The sequence below is a fragment of the Rhinichthys klamathensis genome, unplaced genomic scaffold (assembly GCF_029890125.1).
Source record: "Rhinichthys klamathensis goyatoka isolate OS25496 unplaced genomic scaffold, OSU_Roscu_1.1 h1tg000191l_1, whole genome shotgun sequence".
NCBI classification, from domain to species: Eukaryota; Metazoa; Chordata; class Actinopteri; order Cypriniformes; family Leuciscidae; genus Rhinichthys; species Rhinichthys klamathensis.
The window spans coordinates 1,979,039-1,995,287 of NW_026606717.1; the positions used below are offsets into that span (position 1 = coordinate 1,979,039).

The 16,249-nt window shown below is 36.7% G+C and overlaps 1 protein-coding gene across 3 annotated transcripts; it reads left to right on the plus strand.

The window, feature by feature from the left end:
- Positions 1-2,106: 2,106 nt before the first annotated feature.
- snx12 (sorting nexin 12) lies at positions 2,107-10,642 on the plus strand. 3 transcript variants are annotated; one of them, XM_056262066.1, is made up of 5 exons: positions 2,107-2,478; positions 3,005-3,100; positions 7,925-8,049; positions 8,241-8,331; positions 10,402-10,642. In XM_056262066.1, exons 1-5 carry the CDS (start codon positions 2,314-2,316, stop codon positions 10,492-10,494), a joined length of 570 nt encoding a protein of 189 aa, XP_056118041.1. In that variant the 5' UTR covers positions 2,107-2,313; the 3' UTR covers positions 10,495-10,642. The 3 variants fall into 3 exon arrangements, with proteins under 3 accessions (XP_056118041.1, XP_056118043.1, XP_056118042.1); XM_056262068.1 differs by lacking the exon at positions 10,402-10,642 and adding an exon at positions 9,694-9,710 and having other exon boundaries at positions 2,108-2,478; XM_056262067.1 differs by lacking the exon at positions 10,402-10,642 and having other exon boundaries at positions 2,108-2,478; positions 8,241-9,300.
- Positions 10,643-16,249: the final 5,607 nt, after the last annotated feature.

A 16,249-nucleotide genomic window follows, 5' to 3' on the forward strand; every position in this document is an offset into this window, starting at 1 on the left:
TGACGGGTTTTAGAAGATTAAATACAACCTGAAACTAAAAAACAGACCCGACCTCTATTTGAGACCGGCCTTTATTGACCCAAACCTGCAGCCACACCAGGCGTGTAGGCTAAAGAGACAATCGGCTATTTGGGACTCGGCTATTATTTGAAGTTTTACGGTACATTTTTATTGTTTCTTTTAAAACAATGCCGAATGTTCAAAGATTTTGGACATTATTTTACATAAAGAGAAATGCATGCTGCACATGTTCTTGTGAAATAAAGTATATTTTATATAAAATTTATTATTTATTATTTTTTTTACCATCATGACCAGGAAGTAACTCTCATAATACAATGAAACGGATAACTATATACAATTATATTACACAAAATCATTGTTTTAAAATGCTTATTGTACTATACCTTAATGTATCATTATAATACGTATAAAGTATGACGTTTCGTGTGTAATAATGCCGTTTCGTGTCTAAGCAAATTACGCTCCAAAACGTTAGGTGGCGTTACTCGGTTTAGAACGTAAGCTCCGCCCCTCACTTCCGGTCCTGGCGCTGGTGTTAGAACGTAAGCTCCGCCCCTACTTCCGGTTCTGGCGCTGGGGTTCTGAAACTGGTGGTGCTGCGGGTCTGCAGCTGGATACTATTGTCCTTAGTGGCAAACAACGACATCCAGCTGGTCTTTGGTCTTTTTGTGTCTTAAAAAAAAAACACACACAAAATGTAAAGAGGACAGTCATATAAAATTGGGTTGGGGTTAGGGCTCAGGGTCAAATGTAATCACCCATGGTGGTTTGGATGTAACATCAACAACATATGGTTATAGTGGCTGATGCTAAATTTTAGCACCCTCCAGAGGTAGAGGTCTTTATACAGTTTTAAATTTCAAATCATGTAATTGCCATTACATATAGCTAGCATAGCCTAAGCCTACACGAGTGAAACAAATATCTGAAATTTAGGGGTAAACCGAACATATGCTAATGTAAGCGAATTTGGTAACACTTTATTTATTTTAAATGAATGTACTAGCTAATAACAATTACGCATGGCTTTCATTAATTTTTGTGGTTTTGACCATAATCCAAAATGTGCCTTAAAATAAAATGTGGAACAACTTTAGGCCTATTTCAACATAGGCTACTTCATTAAAGGTTTCTATATCATTCCAAGTTTAAGGCAGGGCTATTATAGTTAACTAAAAACTAAAACGTTTTTTTTAAAAATCGCTATTTGAAATGAAACAAATGTTAACTGAAATATAATATAATATAAAAGAACACTTATTTCACTACGTAGCCTAGGCCTACTAAATTAACTAAAACTAAAACTGAATAAAAAAACTATTAACTGACAAAAATAAAATTGTTTATGCTATTATCCCTACACTCCGCATCGTAGGCTAGCCTGTTAGAGATATTTGAAGGTGCAATTCTGTATTGTGTATAGGTTGTATATGTGTGTATGTGTACTGTATTTTTAAAATGCTGTATTGTGTATATTTTGTACCGTGTTAACGTTCTGTATTATGTAGCCTACCGTGTATATTTGTATTTTGTATATTTTATGTAGGCCTACCTGTCATGCCCTTCACTGTAGAGTAGCCTATGTACCCAAGACTTTCACAAACCACTACACTAAATACAACTGGTTTAAAACTTAAGAGGTAAAATAAAGATATATGTTCTTGATCTATGTAGGCTATTATTTTGGCACGTTTACATGTTTTAAAGCAGGTTACTTACTAGTAGTAGTAGGGTAGTAAGAAAATTCATCCATAAACATTTTCTACTCATCACGAGTAGCTGCCACATCACTGAAATCGACGAAATATCCTCAAAAAGTGTAAAGTGTACTGATACTTTTTTAAAGTGTAAAAAAAAATGTTTGTTTGTTTTTGGCAATCTGATAATTTTTTTATTTTTTTTTAAATCAAAATCCAGACATTTTTTCAGTCTCTCCTTCTGTTATGAAATTTTATGGAATCCTAAAGAGCCCACCCCCTCACAGTCTTCTCAAATCGTATAGGTCAATCGCCTCTCAGTCATCAAAAAAATAACTTCTATTGGCTAGCCGGGTGATGGAGGGTGGGTCATGAAGTACGTCTCCCAAACTGCTGCACATATCATCGCATCGGGGAGAAACGCAGGATTTCCTGTGGTGTTGCTGAACTGGACACATTCAAGTTTTAGATTCGCAGAAGTACCTAGCCCAATTTTACCCTCCATCGATTTAATGTCTTAATCAAAACCATCTCATTCGTACGTGCCCTAGACTACACCTCGACGTAGTTAGTCTGAAAAAAGTCGTCAAAAATGTCCGAACCCACAGTGGCCGATACTCGCCGGTTAAACTCCAAGCCGCAGGACCTGACGGACGCCTACGGCCCTCCCAGCAACTTTCTGGAAATCGACGTGTACGACCCGCAGACTATCGGAGTCGGCCGCAATCGCTTCACCACTTATGAAGTCCGGATGAGGGTAGGCTGGCCAGTGAATGAATGTGATTGTGTGTGTGTCAGAGAGGCTGCGGCTCGGTTCGGCCTAGTTAGCCTGCGCGCTAACATGCTAACTAACACCTCATTCGACGAGAAAAAGTCTTACCCTCGTCTAGTTTTTAAAAACATGATTTTATTTTATGAATTGCTAGGTTTTGATCTAAAAGAACAAAGGTTTTTTTTTTCTGTGAAAGCAAGCTGGATTTAAGCAATTTGGAGAGTTGAGATTGAGCTAATTTAGCTGTTGTTGTTACTCTCAACCATCAACAACCGATTTGGTTATCTTGCATCTTAGCCATTAAGATAAACGTGGATGCTTTACTATTACAAATGCATAATTGTATCAGTTTAATAATATCTTTAAAATTATGTTAGGTGTATTCGAGAATCCCTTGCATCATCGCTTATATACACACACACACATACATGCATACATACATACATACACAGACACACACATATATATACACAATCATGTGACTTATTATGCTTTCTCCTTTGAAATCCAGACAAATCTTCCCATTTTTAAACTGAAGGACTCGTGTGTCAGACGAAGATACAGCGACTTCGAGTGGCTGAAGAATGAGCTGGAAAGAGACAGCAAGGTATGATATCCTGCAGGAAACATCTTGCATCATAAAATACACGTACTGAACAAATGGTTGTCTTTACATGTTCTGTGCAGAAACTAAAAATGTTTTGCGTAATGAAAAAGCTTTAGGAGAGACTTCATGTAGACCCTTTAAAACCCCACATTTAAAATCAGAAAAGTCTATTTTTAATGGATCAGATTTAACCTTTTATAAATACTAAATATTAATAATATTAAAAAAAAAAAAAAAGCTTGTTATATCATATTCGATACATCAGTCTTTTATGGCTCATAGTGTGATATAGGACAATATAGAGTTCACACTCAAGGAGGGGAAAAAAATTATTCAGAGTAGAGCCCCAAATTGAGCAAAAATATGCAGTTTCGTGGAGTTGCTGATATTTATATGGTCAAAAAGTAAGATGAAATTCTGCAAGCTTGTAATGTAAATCAATGATATATTCATAACATTAAAGTAGACTACTTGCATATAAACGTCAGTTGTTATGCTATATCTCTCATTAATATGTCTTAGTAAGATGATATTTAAATGCTAAGGGCCAGATTTACTAAGCTGGGCAAATTAGCGTGAGAGTGCAATTCCACAAAAGCACAGATGGGAGTGGAAGGTTCTGCTCGTGATTAGTAAATGTAATTTATTTACTGCTTAGTAAATATAATTTCATGATTCATTTAAATACTCTCCTCCCATAAATTGTGTGTCTGAAAGGGAAACTCCTACAAATGCATATACAATAAGTTCAGCCGCAAAAAAAACCCTGTCTACGACTTTCAGCGCTAACTTTTCACTTGCGTGTCTTTAGTAATTCCTGACAGTAGTTTGCACTAGTGAAAGCTGTTATTAAAGGCCCCGTTCTTCATGTTTTTTTGAAGCTTTGATTGTGTTTACAGTGTGCAATATTAACATGTTCATGTTTCGCGTGTAAAAAAAACAGTATTTTTCACACAATTTACTTATCTGTATACCGCTGTTTTCACTGTCCAAAAAACGTCCTGATGACTTCCTTGTTCTATGAAGTCCCTCCTTCAGAAATACGTAACGAGTTCTGACTGTACGTTCACACCGCCGCCGACTTGAGCGTCAAAGAAGCTCTGGCCCCCCTGTCAAGGACGCTTGTCAAAAAGTACGGGGAAGCTTGCTGACGCTTTGGATGCTTTGAACGCTCTGACGTTGCAGGGAGAATAGAAGTGTCACAACAGGAAATGTAATAAACAGAAAAAAACAAGCAATACATTGAAGAAACCTTTTATAATGACAGCATTTTTATAACCGTTTTGGTCACATTTGGTCGGGGAAAAAAGAATAGTTAGCTATTATTATTATTATTTGCGGTCAAATCGGTGTCACCGTGAGCAAATTAATTGCATTCCCGCTTGAAAACGAGCGTTCGTAAATATTTCAAATAAAAGTTGCGCTCATGCGGTCCCTATAAGCAAACAACGTCATGTCATAAATGATAGGAAACCTGTAGGAAACCCAGCAACGGCGATTAGTAGCTTCTCTTCCATTTTCTCGGAACTAATGTTTTGGTAGGAACGAAAGTTTACATTGTATGTTTCTCCGGAATCAGCCAGCGCGAAGGACGTCTATATTCCGATTGGTTGCTGGCGTTTTGCCGCTGAACCGCGTCACAGCTCATTACCATAAAGTTGAGCTTCTTTCAACTTTCTGATTGACGCTCAAAACGCAACGCCGATGGATTTGACGCTCCTTGCAGCTGAGAAAAGCCAGCTTCCATTGAAAATGAATGACTTCCGGCAGCTTTGGAAGCTCAAGTCGGCGGCGGTGTGAACGTACAGTGATTGTGCCAGCGGTTCCTGTGTTGTGATTCGACAGCAGCTTATCGCACGTTGCCCGGAAAGGTCACGCCTCTTACCATAAATTGGAGATGCATGCGCTGCTGAAGTGCTTCTTCTCCGTGGGAGCGCAACAAGACCACGCCCCCTTTTTTGTGTATTCCTGTGGGCGTAGATTAGTAAAAAAAACTGTTCTAGTTACGTCATTAAAAAAGGGGGACGTAGTCCAAACCGGCCGTTCGCTATATGCTTTGAAAGGGGACTTCTGTTAAATAAAATATCTCGCTAGGCATTGAACTATGAGCTTTATAATTTTACAGGTATTATTTATGCTCTAACAGCAACATTACACACTAATTAAAGTTTGAAAAATGGAATCGCGAAGAACGGGACCTTTAAATCTGGCCCTTAGCTTTATGATTAGGGGTGTCACTATTCTCAAAATCTTCGATTCGATTGAATTTTCGATTCTAAGTTCACTGTTCGATTAGATTCTCGATTTTTACATTATTTTTTTTAAAAAGCACAGGTTGCTATGCCGTTTTTAGAATATACCTTTATGCAATATAATATCTGACCTTTGTTCGCAATGTACCACACTACATTGTCAAATTTAAAACATTTATTAACAACATAAAGTGCTTATAATATAATATAATACCTTATATCTTTAGTCAATTGGAAACTTAAGCAAAATAACCTGACATATTTTGCCATAACCTGCCATACGCAGATTATAAAATCAAATCAGTCATTTTAAACTGTCTGCGAAATGCAATTTCAGAAACAGCGTGAGTGTTCAGCGGTGCCGCGTCTTCTCTCTCTCTGTCTCTCAAAATGGGTTGCACAAGGCAATCGTCAAGCGCGCTGCTCTCACGTTTCGGGAGTCGTGACATGACGGAATTGTCACTTGCATAATCGGGCCAGCATTGCATCGTGAGTAACTAAAGTTTACCATTTGCACATCTTTTTAAGTCTTACCAGTTTGAACATTCAAGCGATTTTAAACTATTCAGTACTCGTGCGCTCTCTGAGAGATGGTTTTCTTTGCACACATACATAAAGCCGCCTCGCAAACAGGCAGATGACGACATTCAAGTTCACAAAACAAACAAACAGTTGTTGATTTAACAGATAAATCTATGTTTTTGTGGAGATGCCCTGCCATGTTAGTCGTGCTTCCAGTGGAAGAATATGGTACACGCACATAGCAGAGCTTGCAAACTGTGGCTTTTTTTGAAGCGCGAACGTTGACAACATAACTCACTGGAAATCCCAAATACTTCCACACCGGTGACTTCAATGAAAGAGTAGACGGTTCAAGTTCTGTTGATGGGTCTCCTGCATGCATCTGCAGTTGCCATGCTATCTTTTGAATGGCTGTAGCCAAGTTAGAGGAGGTTGACTCGCAGCACTTCAACACGCGTGTTTTTTTCCGTGACATGGGGGCGTGGCAGCTTCGACGATTCCAATTTTTAATTCGAAGTTTGAGATTGTGACTTAATTTCGATTCGTTCGAAATCGTGACACCCTTATTTATGATCAAAGCTCTGATGTTTTAATTGTGGCAGCAAAACCCATAATACAATACAATGATTGAGAGATGTACAAATAAGCGTTCCTCAGAAGCCTTTGATACATTTTAACATGATTTTTCTAAAAAACGATAGATAGATAGATAGATAGATAGATAGATAGATAGATAGATAGATAGATAGATAGATAGATAGATAGATAGATAGATAGATAGATAGATAGATAGATAGATAGATAGATAGATAGATAGATAGATAGAAATGATCAAGTCAACCTAAGTTGCTTCAGTCCAGGAACTGTTCATTTTGAAATATCATTAACAATATAAAAGTTATTCTTGCGTTTCATGGCAAAAAGATGTGTACCACCATCTGAGGGTGGAAATATTTAGGGTGTATTCACACCAGGAAAGTCCGATAGTTCACTTGCTTTGGTCCGGACCAAATAATTTTTTTTTTTGGTACGGTACGCTTTCACACTGCTCTTTTTGCAAGTGAACCAAAATTTGTAAACAAAACCACACGTGTGCTAAGGTCGTCCATTCATTGGACAAGGATTCTCAAGTAGGGAAATCAGGAAGTGCAAAAAAGGCTCAGCATGGAGATATTTCGTACTGCAATATTTGTTATTTTACTAATTTTGTGTTATTCTGTACAAAAGCAATATGAAGAAACTGCGCAGAAGACGGATAAGGTATAAAGTTTTGATTCATAGAGAGGGGCTATGTTCACACATTCAAATAATGAGATTCTTATTGTATATCCTGCTATCAAGTGCTGTCAATGTTAACGCTTGTGATTTGTCCAGTTTAACGCAGCGTCATCCTTGTATTGTAACTATCGTTACATTATATGAACTGCAAAAGCGATTAGACTAAAGAGAACGCTCTGTATGTGAATGTCCTGATGCACACACTCATTCATTCATTCATTCCATTCCAATGATGCACACACGACGCGCAGAAAGACGCGCAACAGTATCGTGTGGCCAGACAGCGCGCCGGAATGGAATTCTCTTTCGCACTTAACCAACAATAACACAAACCATTATGCCAAAATCTCCGACTACGGAAGCCTTTTAACTCAAAGGCGCAGTGCTTTCTTGCAATTGGGTCGGTTCATGTTCACACCATAAACGAACCGTACCAGAGTTCGTTTGGAACCGTACCGAGACCACCTCTTCAGCTGGGTCTCGGTTCGGTTGTTTGGTCCGCACCCGAGTTCGATTGCTGTATTCACACCTGCCCAAAAGGTCCGCACCAAGGGGGGAAACGAACTAGAGTTCGATTCAATCGAACCAAACAAGGCAGGTGTGAATGCACCCTAAAAGTATGTAAAGGCCTTTTACTTACTGTAAAAGTATTAACTATAAATCAGAAGGCATGTAGAAGATTGTGTGCAACAGGTTTTTCAGCAACGCTTTGATCATTTTTAGGCATTAGAAATTAATTAATATTTTTTAAATGTATGAAAATATTTCCTAGATTGTTGTGCCTCCATTGCCTGGAAAGGCATTGAAGAGACAGCTCCCCTTCCGTGGAGATGAGGGCATTTTTGAGGAGTCCTTCATTGAGGAGAGACGATCTGGGCTTGAACAGTTCATCAACAGGTTGGCCATCGAAATGATGCACAACGGACACTGCTAAATTATAAAAGTACAAGACACCAGTTACTAAAATTTGAGGGTCTGCAATAATTACACAAATTTATTGTGATTTTTTTTTTTTTTTTCACATTTTCTGTTAAAAAGGCTTTTGATGGATTGCATGCATACATATTTTGCTCATGTTTCCTCTTCAGAATTGCAGGTCATCCTTTGGCCCAGAACGAACGCTGTCTTCACATGTTCCTGCAGGATGAAAGTATTGACCGGAACTACATTCCCGGAAAAGTACGGCAGTAGGGTTTTCCAAACTGGGAGGGTCTTCTTTCTTCAGTTGTCAGCTTCTAACTATCTGCAAACAGTGCAGAGTAACGTTTATTTTTACACCGAGCAAAATCTAGATGCGTGATGAACCGTGCAGTACTTGGTTTTATTTAACAGATCATGTTTTGTACATGTGTCTGAGAGTTTCTCTTTACACACACACTTGTATTTATTTTACATCTATACAATGCACTTGTTAGTGTGTGTGCACGTATAAAATGATATAACTATACATTAAGCTGTAGCACTGTAAATCGAAGAGGGTTGGCTCATATTTTTGTCCTCTCTGGCGACTGTTGATAGAACATGTGCTTTTCGATTTCAAGAGTCGAGGTGTCATTCCAAATAGCGTAAATGCTTAAAACAATATTAAGGGAGCAATGAGGAGCCGGATATTTGCAGCAGATCAGAAAAATGGTCATAAATATAAAGCATTACGCTGTTTACACAAAGCAGCAAGCTCAGAAAATGTTCTGGGGTGTGTTTCAAACTCGTATTATTGAGTCATACTTGTTTTTGTAGTCACGTGACCATCAGCAGGACTGTAAAGTACTAGTCAGTATTCAGAATCATAACCGGAACTTGGTGATTTTGCTTCCTTAACCGTCCGATCCGTCATTTGAATATAATTTGAATGACCATATTATACAATTGAGCATGTTGCATTTCAATCTGATTAACTCTGTGAACGGACTTCAATATTTTTCAGACACGTGGATTATCAAGAAATTGGAGCCTTTTAATTCCAATTTTATGTGACAAGATTTGGTTCTGAGACTATTTTGGAAGATTTATGCTTTTGTTCAAAAAAGTCTTGGTGTTAGTAAAGAAATAAGTTCAGAAAACGACTAAATATCAATTATATATCAATATACCCAATAATAGGCATTTAGTAGTTGGAAGAGGTATGTTCTAAAAACTGCTATTGGATTGAAGTGCTGTAATATGTCCCTTTTTTTTTTTTTTTTGCCAATATGGAGTTTATTTGGGAAAACTTGAAATAAGGGAATGAGACTTGTATAGTATGCGAGTGCAGGTTTAACTCAAGGATGCGTTCTGAACATGTCGATCATGTGAAAGATTCAAAAACAGCTCTCTAAGAGAGGACAAAATGTGTGCCAACTGTGGAAAAGTTGTCCTGCCAAAGTTCAGTCATTTTGCTCAGAATGACTCTATATTTAAGTTATCTTCTGTGTTCATTGATTTGTGCCTGTGACGTTTGTCTGTAAATAAAGTAAAACAAAATAGAGAACACCGGCTGGAGATGTTATAACATCAGTACATTTTTTCCCCCCCTTATTCTGTTTATTCTCTCTTCCATTTCAGGTGTGAATAAAGTAAGTTTTGTTTTTTTACTCTGAGTGTGTTGTTACTGATGTGGGGGAAACAATGTCTGCATGAATGCTAATGATCAAATTGGTTATATTGTAGGGAAATTGCTGTCATACTTACAAAACTCACTTCAATGTCGTCTTAAATCTTGTTGCTTTGCTAATTTTATTTTGCATCTGCTTGTCATGTCCTTACCAGTAAAACTACTGTTGGCTGCATGTCTTGATTTGCATGCTTTGTGGTGTAAATTCTGGTTTCACTCAGACTGTTATTAAATTGATAGTTCACCTAAAAATGTAAATTCTTGTCTTTAATTACTCACCCTCATGTCGTTCCAAATGAAGATATTTTTGATGAAATCTGAGAGCTTTCTGACCCCCATAGACTGCAACGTTATTACCACTTTCAAGGCCCAGAAAGGTAGTAAAGACATTGTTAAAATTGTCCATGTGACTACAGTGGTTCAACCTTAATGTTATGAAGCGACGAGAGGAGAAATCTCTCGGATTTCATCAAAAATATCTTAATTTGTTTTCCGAAGATGAATGAAAGTCTTAAGGGTGAACTAACCCTTTAACGTCATCCAATCAAGTTTTTGTCCAGAATAATAGAACGAAAGAGGCACAGCATAGTTTGCACTAAGTGCATTCGTTCTGTCAAGATCTCTAACCGTGTTCATGTCTTTTGGCCTGTGATCCAAAGGTTTTGGTAAACCCCCTCCCTGTCCTGGACCCATCTGCTCTACCAGCTCTTTTCTGCACATCAGTCAAAGCCTTTCACAGCTGCTGTCCATGATATCCTGTACATATTTCTGTTCTCGGATAGAACTTAACTACAACATCTATTTCACCCTGAGGATGAACTCAACTTTATGCTGTATTTATACCTCATGCACTCATTTTGTGGAAACATGCTCTTTTTTGCCTGATCTTTAAAGAAATATTATTTTCCTTTAAAAATAGTGTTGTGTGTTTATTCTGGTTTAAACTCCTGGCTTAAACCTTTCAGGCAACCCACCGATTTTTCTCTAGTAAATAAATAAAAAGGAGAATTTGGTCAGGCCGCTATGACATTCCTCAGTGTATTCTAAATTAAAACTCTAAGATTCATTTGATTTAAAGCAACACGCTTCAATCCTAAAGAAAAGTGACCTCATGTTGAGTATTTCCATCTGAAATCCAGAGAACAATTTTTATCAAACTAACTCACCAAAATGTAGCACTTCAGAAACTAAAACTGGGATTGGCTCTTGACAACGTCTTCCTTTACATTCCATATTTCATTTGTATCCTTTTGACTAAATATGTTATAACAAGGCTTTTGCAACAATTTGAATTGTATTCTCCTTTGTTTAGTATCAGTGTAACGAGTCAAGCTTTGGGAATGTATATATTCAATCACTGTGAAAAACTGAATTTCATTATGACAAAATGTGTTACATCTGCTGTTATGTTTTATATATGCCATCTCTCAAAATGAGGTATTTTATTTTCTGGCTCTTTCCATTCTGGTTATTTTCAGGACTGTGTGTAAAGAAAAGGGCACTAATTGATTTTTAAACCGACAGCCATCCTTTCTACCCATGAATAAACGCTATCTGTCTCATTCAATGGATTCTCTCATTCTGTTCAATGAAGCCATATGATTTATATTTTATAGTTAATCGAATGTAAATCTTATAGTTTGTAATAATAACGTGTACATCCACACCTCGACATATTTGAATGTTCGTTTTAATACAGTAATTCATTGAACAGATCAAAAAGGCTGTTGTTTTCTTGAATGTAACCACGAGGTGGCAGCGCTGCAGAAAGATGCATGAGAAATCTACTCGTCAATCAGTATCATTTCATCCGAAAGAAACCTGCAGTTATATTTTTAATTACACTAAATTAATATTTTCAGTTATATTACCGGTCAAAAGTTGTAATGAACAATTATATTAATTATAAATTAATTACTTACAGTTATTTTTTGAAGTCTTTAATGGGGCTGCATTTATTTGATCAAAAATACAATAAAACAGTAATATTTTGAAATATTACAATTATAAAGGAACTGTTTTTATATTCATCTATTTTAAAATGTAATTTATTCCTGTGACAGTAAAGCTGCAGTCTTCCGTGTGATGCTTAACGTGATACTTTTTTTCAGATTCTTTGATAGAAAGTTATCATAGAACAGAACAGCCTTTATTTGAAACAGGAAACTTTTGCACCACTATTAGTCTTTACCGTCAATTTTGATCAATTAAGCTGCATGTCCATCCTAAAGGTCTTTCTTTCTTTCTTTTTTAAATCTTAGGCTACTTAGGCCAACCCCAAACTTTTGAGTGGTAGTGTATCACGGTTTCCACAAAAGTATTAAGCATCACAACTGTTTTCAACATTGATAATTATAATAAGAAATATTTCTTGAGCACCAAATTAGAATATATGAATAATTACAGAAGAATTATGTGACACTGAAGACTGCAATGATGCTGAAAATATACATTTGAAAATATATTAAAATAGAAAAAAGCTCCTTTAAATTTAAATAATATTTCTGTTTTTACTGTATTTTTTTTTAATCTCATCCAAAAAAAAAAATCAAGATTTTTTTCAAAGATAATTATTCCAAACTTTTCACCTGCGGTATAGTGCTAATGAACTACAAAATCACAGAAATCTTTTCTGGGTGTGCCCAGTTTATTTTAAGACCCTTCTATTGATTACAACTGTTTTCAGGCCCGCTTGCCCTTGTGTAAATTGCTCTGATCAGTCTGGATTAGACATGGGGGAGGGAAAGTGTCGGCGAACAGGTAAAGTCTACCTAAATGAGCCGGTCATGTAAGCTGTGTAAGCGCTGCTTGAATGTGGATAAACTGACACCATTACTTCTTACAACTGCAAGAAGAGGCGTGTTAAGAGGATTAATATGTTCCTCATTTAGATCTTGGATACTTGCTAATAGTTGAGTCTAATAGTCGGTGTGAGTCACAAGGACAAACGAGCTCAAAAATTATTTTATTTTCACTGTGAACTTTTGATTATTTTGAGTAATAGTGTTTTATTGTAATAGCCCATTGAAATACTTTATGAATTAGGCTAAATGCTTGTTCACACTTTGTAAAAAGAGGGCTATCAGTATCACCCATTCTCACAAACACCGCAAAGGGATAAATATCCATTAAGTCACACTTGCCATTCACTTTAATAGACTTCATCTGACTATGAAGTAGGAGCAGTAGTTTGGAAATGAGTTTGTGCATAACGCATGACTGAAAAATTAGTCCGTGAAGTGGAAGCTAAATGAGATTTGTTGATGCCTACACAAACTGACCGAAGTGAAAGTTGCTTTCTCACAATGCTTTCTTTGATGCACAGGCTTTAACCCTCTCTATGAAAACATGCTAAAAGGAGCAGCCAAATGGACAGAAGTGAGATTACAAGTGCTTTGTTAACTCTGAAACTGCATGAGATCACAGAATACAAGGCTGTGACCTGCTTTCCACGGGTTACCATTGTTTTATGATGGTTCAGTCAACTTGACGGGATGGAAAAAGATTAAACAAGAATCGCGGATATGCACCAGACATTTTGTCTGGACGGGAACCAACAATGTTTATTATATTACATTTAATAAAAGGTAGATCCATATGTTTCCTGAACATGCACGTTCAATTCGGCTCTCAAAAGGGGGGGTGAGGGGTTCAAGTCCAAGTCCAACCCTACAAGGTCCAAGTTCATTTCTTGGAAAAGTTTCTGATTAAGTCTATGTTTCAGCGGATAATGGGCCCCCTGCTTAGGAGAGCAATCTGAACTTTACCAAGGCCGACGGGAGGAGATTTATTTTACAACACTAACAGAACCTCCTCATACACCAACCACACCACAGAAAGAGATCATTAAAGTTCATTTTATTTAAAGGCAAAGCTAAAGCGGACACCATATTAACCCTCTACTGCACGCATTATTATGCAATCATGGAAAAAAAATTTACAGTGTTTTTTTATATATAAAATAGACTCAAATTAACATTTCTTTTTTTCTTTTTTTTTCTTTTTTTTTTTTTTTTGGGAGGGGTACTTTTGGGTACGTTGCCATATGGCAACATTGTGGGACAATGGAACAGCCTGATGCGTTTTCTCCCAAAATGATATGAAATTCATAGATGATTACAGACCTGTCTTTTAGAAATGAAATTGTTTTTATTATTTAAAATGTTTTCAAGAGCTTTGTGTACAAAATATGAAACTAATTTTCAAAGTATTATTTCAACAATATTTACAAAACATCTGACGCAAACTCATAAGAACTGTTCAAGTGAAACTACTCAATGTGAAACGATTATTTCAACAACATTTACAAAACATCTGACGCAAACTCATAAGAACTGTTCAAGTGAAACTACTCGATGTGAAACGCCTTAAAGCAGTTGTTCTCTCCGTTAAAGGTGGGGTATGTGATTTTCTTTTTTGACCATTTTTTCAAAATCACTTGAAATCCTATTCTTAACCCACTTACAGCCACTGAGTTAGAAGCACTGAGATGGAAATTAAAAAATTTTATCATCTGTGGAACGGGCAGGACTTGAAAAACTCCAGCCAATCATTTCCAAGACCACCTAGAATCATTGGACAGTAAGTGCGTCAATCAAACGGTCGTACCATACCCCCCTCCCCCTATGCCCCTCTTCGAATGGGTGGAGTCAGGGCCAGCGTTGGAGGAAAGAAGGTAGGACCTTTTGAGTTGTGTATTTTCAAAATCTGCCGGCCGTTTTGCAAATCACATACCCCACCTTTAAGGCAGAGGTGCACCTTGCACTTAGAGCGAACCCCTCTGACGATGCCCTTGCAGCCAGGATTCTTGCACCTTCCTTTTGGTGCACCCATCTCTGGCCAGTGATCAAAGCGGTCAAGACGGATATATATTTTACTTTTATACTTTACTTTTACTTTACTTTATAAATATATACAAATATATATAAATATATGAGTATAATACAACCATCCAACTATATCAGTGCATCCATACATTGTCATTCATACAAAGCTACTCTGCATTAGCATGGGCAAAATATTGTTCCATTACCGCACAATGTTGCCATATGGCAACATACCTATTTTATTAAATAAAAAGGTAATATAAGTATCAAAACAATGTGACAATGATTGAAAAAAGATTAGAACTTATCCCAGATGCTTGATGTATTTTTTTATTCCGAAGAAATATGAAAAAAATGAGGAAAATCTTCACATATACACGAGCACTTTTTCAGCAGCTGGAGTCATCAAAAGTGTGTGAAAAGAATGATGTTGCAAGGGTGTGTGTAGTGTCGTGATGTCATCAAAGCATATCATTGGTTACCACCAGGTTCTATTATGAATTTAAGATCAATCAGAGCTCATGTTTATTTTCAAATTTCAAGAAATGTCCAAAGAAAGGGTATGTTGCCATATGGCAACACTGTGCAGTAGAGGGTTAAACCTGCTGGGCTTTGAGTGATCTGGAGTGATATGTGTTTTGAGTGATCTGGACCATTATTTCCACAATTTTCATACAATTTATGAAGTAGGCATCCTATTCAGAAGTAGTAAGGGAAGGTTTCTACCATTCTTTCATGATTTTCATGTTCATCACTATTTCAAAATAAAGGTCTTAAAGGAGTATGAAAATATTTTTGTTGCAAATTGATAGATTACGGCTCTTCTGTAATTTATTTTGAAAATCAGATTGTAAGCTTTCAAATGATATATAGTTTAGGATAGGTTTAGTATAGGATATATGTAATGGCTATGGTGAACCTTAAGGGGTTAATGGATCACTCTTCCCATGGGATCACCTAATGTCTCTTCATGCCAGAACCTTCTGATTTTCTCCATAAATAAATGAAAATATTGTTGTGGAAATAAAAATAGTAACCTATATACTTATCTAATAGTGCACACAAGGTTGATTTGATCTGCTCTTTCAGTTTTGTACACCAATGAGGTTATGCTCAAGGGCACTGAAGTAATTCTCATTTTGGTATTTAGGTATTTGGGTAATGTCTAGTTTACACTGAGTCCATAAACTACACTAGGACTGGGACACACCCTGAAACTTGTCACCTGAAAATGACAATTACATTCAGCCGCAGCTTTGAAACAATTATTTAAAATCAGCTAAGATTAGATTAAACTTGTCATGCATGAGTCAGAGGCTCTGTAAATAAAGGTGAATCTGATCTAATCTGATTTTGTAGTTGCTTCAAAGCTGCAGCTAAATTTAATTGACATCTTCAGGTGACAAGTTTCAGGGTGTGTCCTGGAGCCGGGGGCTGCAAAGGAGTAGTTTAGAGAAAACAATGTAAAAAAATAATAATAATAAAAATGATAAAAATAAAATTAAAGTTTATCTTTGACATGAACCTTTAATCCACTATAGGACACTGAGAAAAACGTTTTTCTTTTCTTTTTTTGCATCAAAGTTACTGATAAAATCTTGACGGTCCCTTGTTTTTATCAGCAGGCCTACTTATTCATCAATAGGTACTGCTTTACTTTTACTCACTTACGTATGTTTTG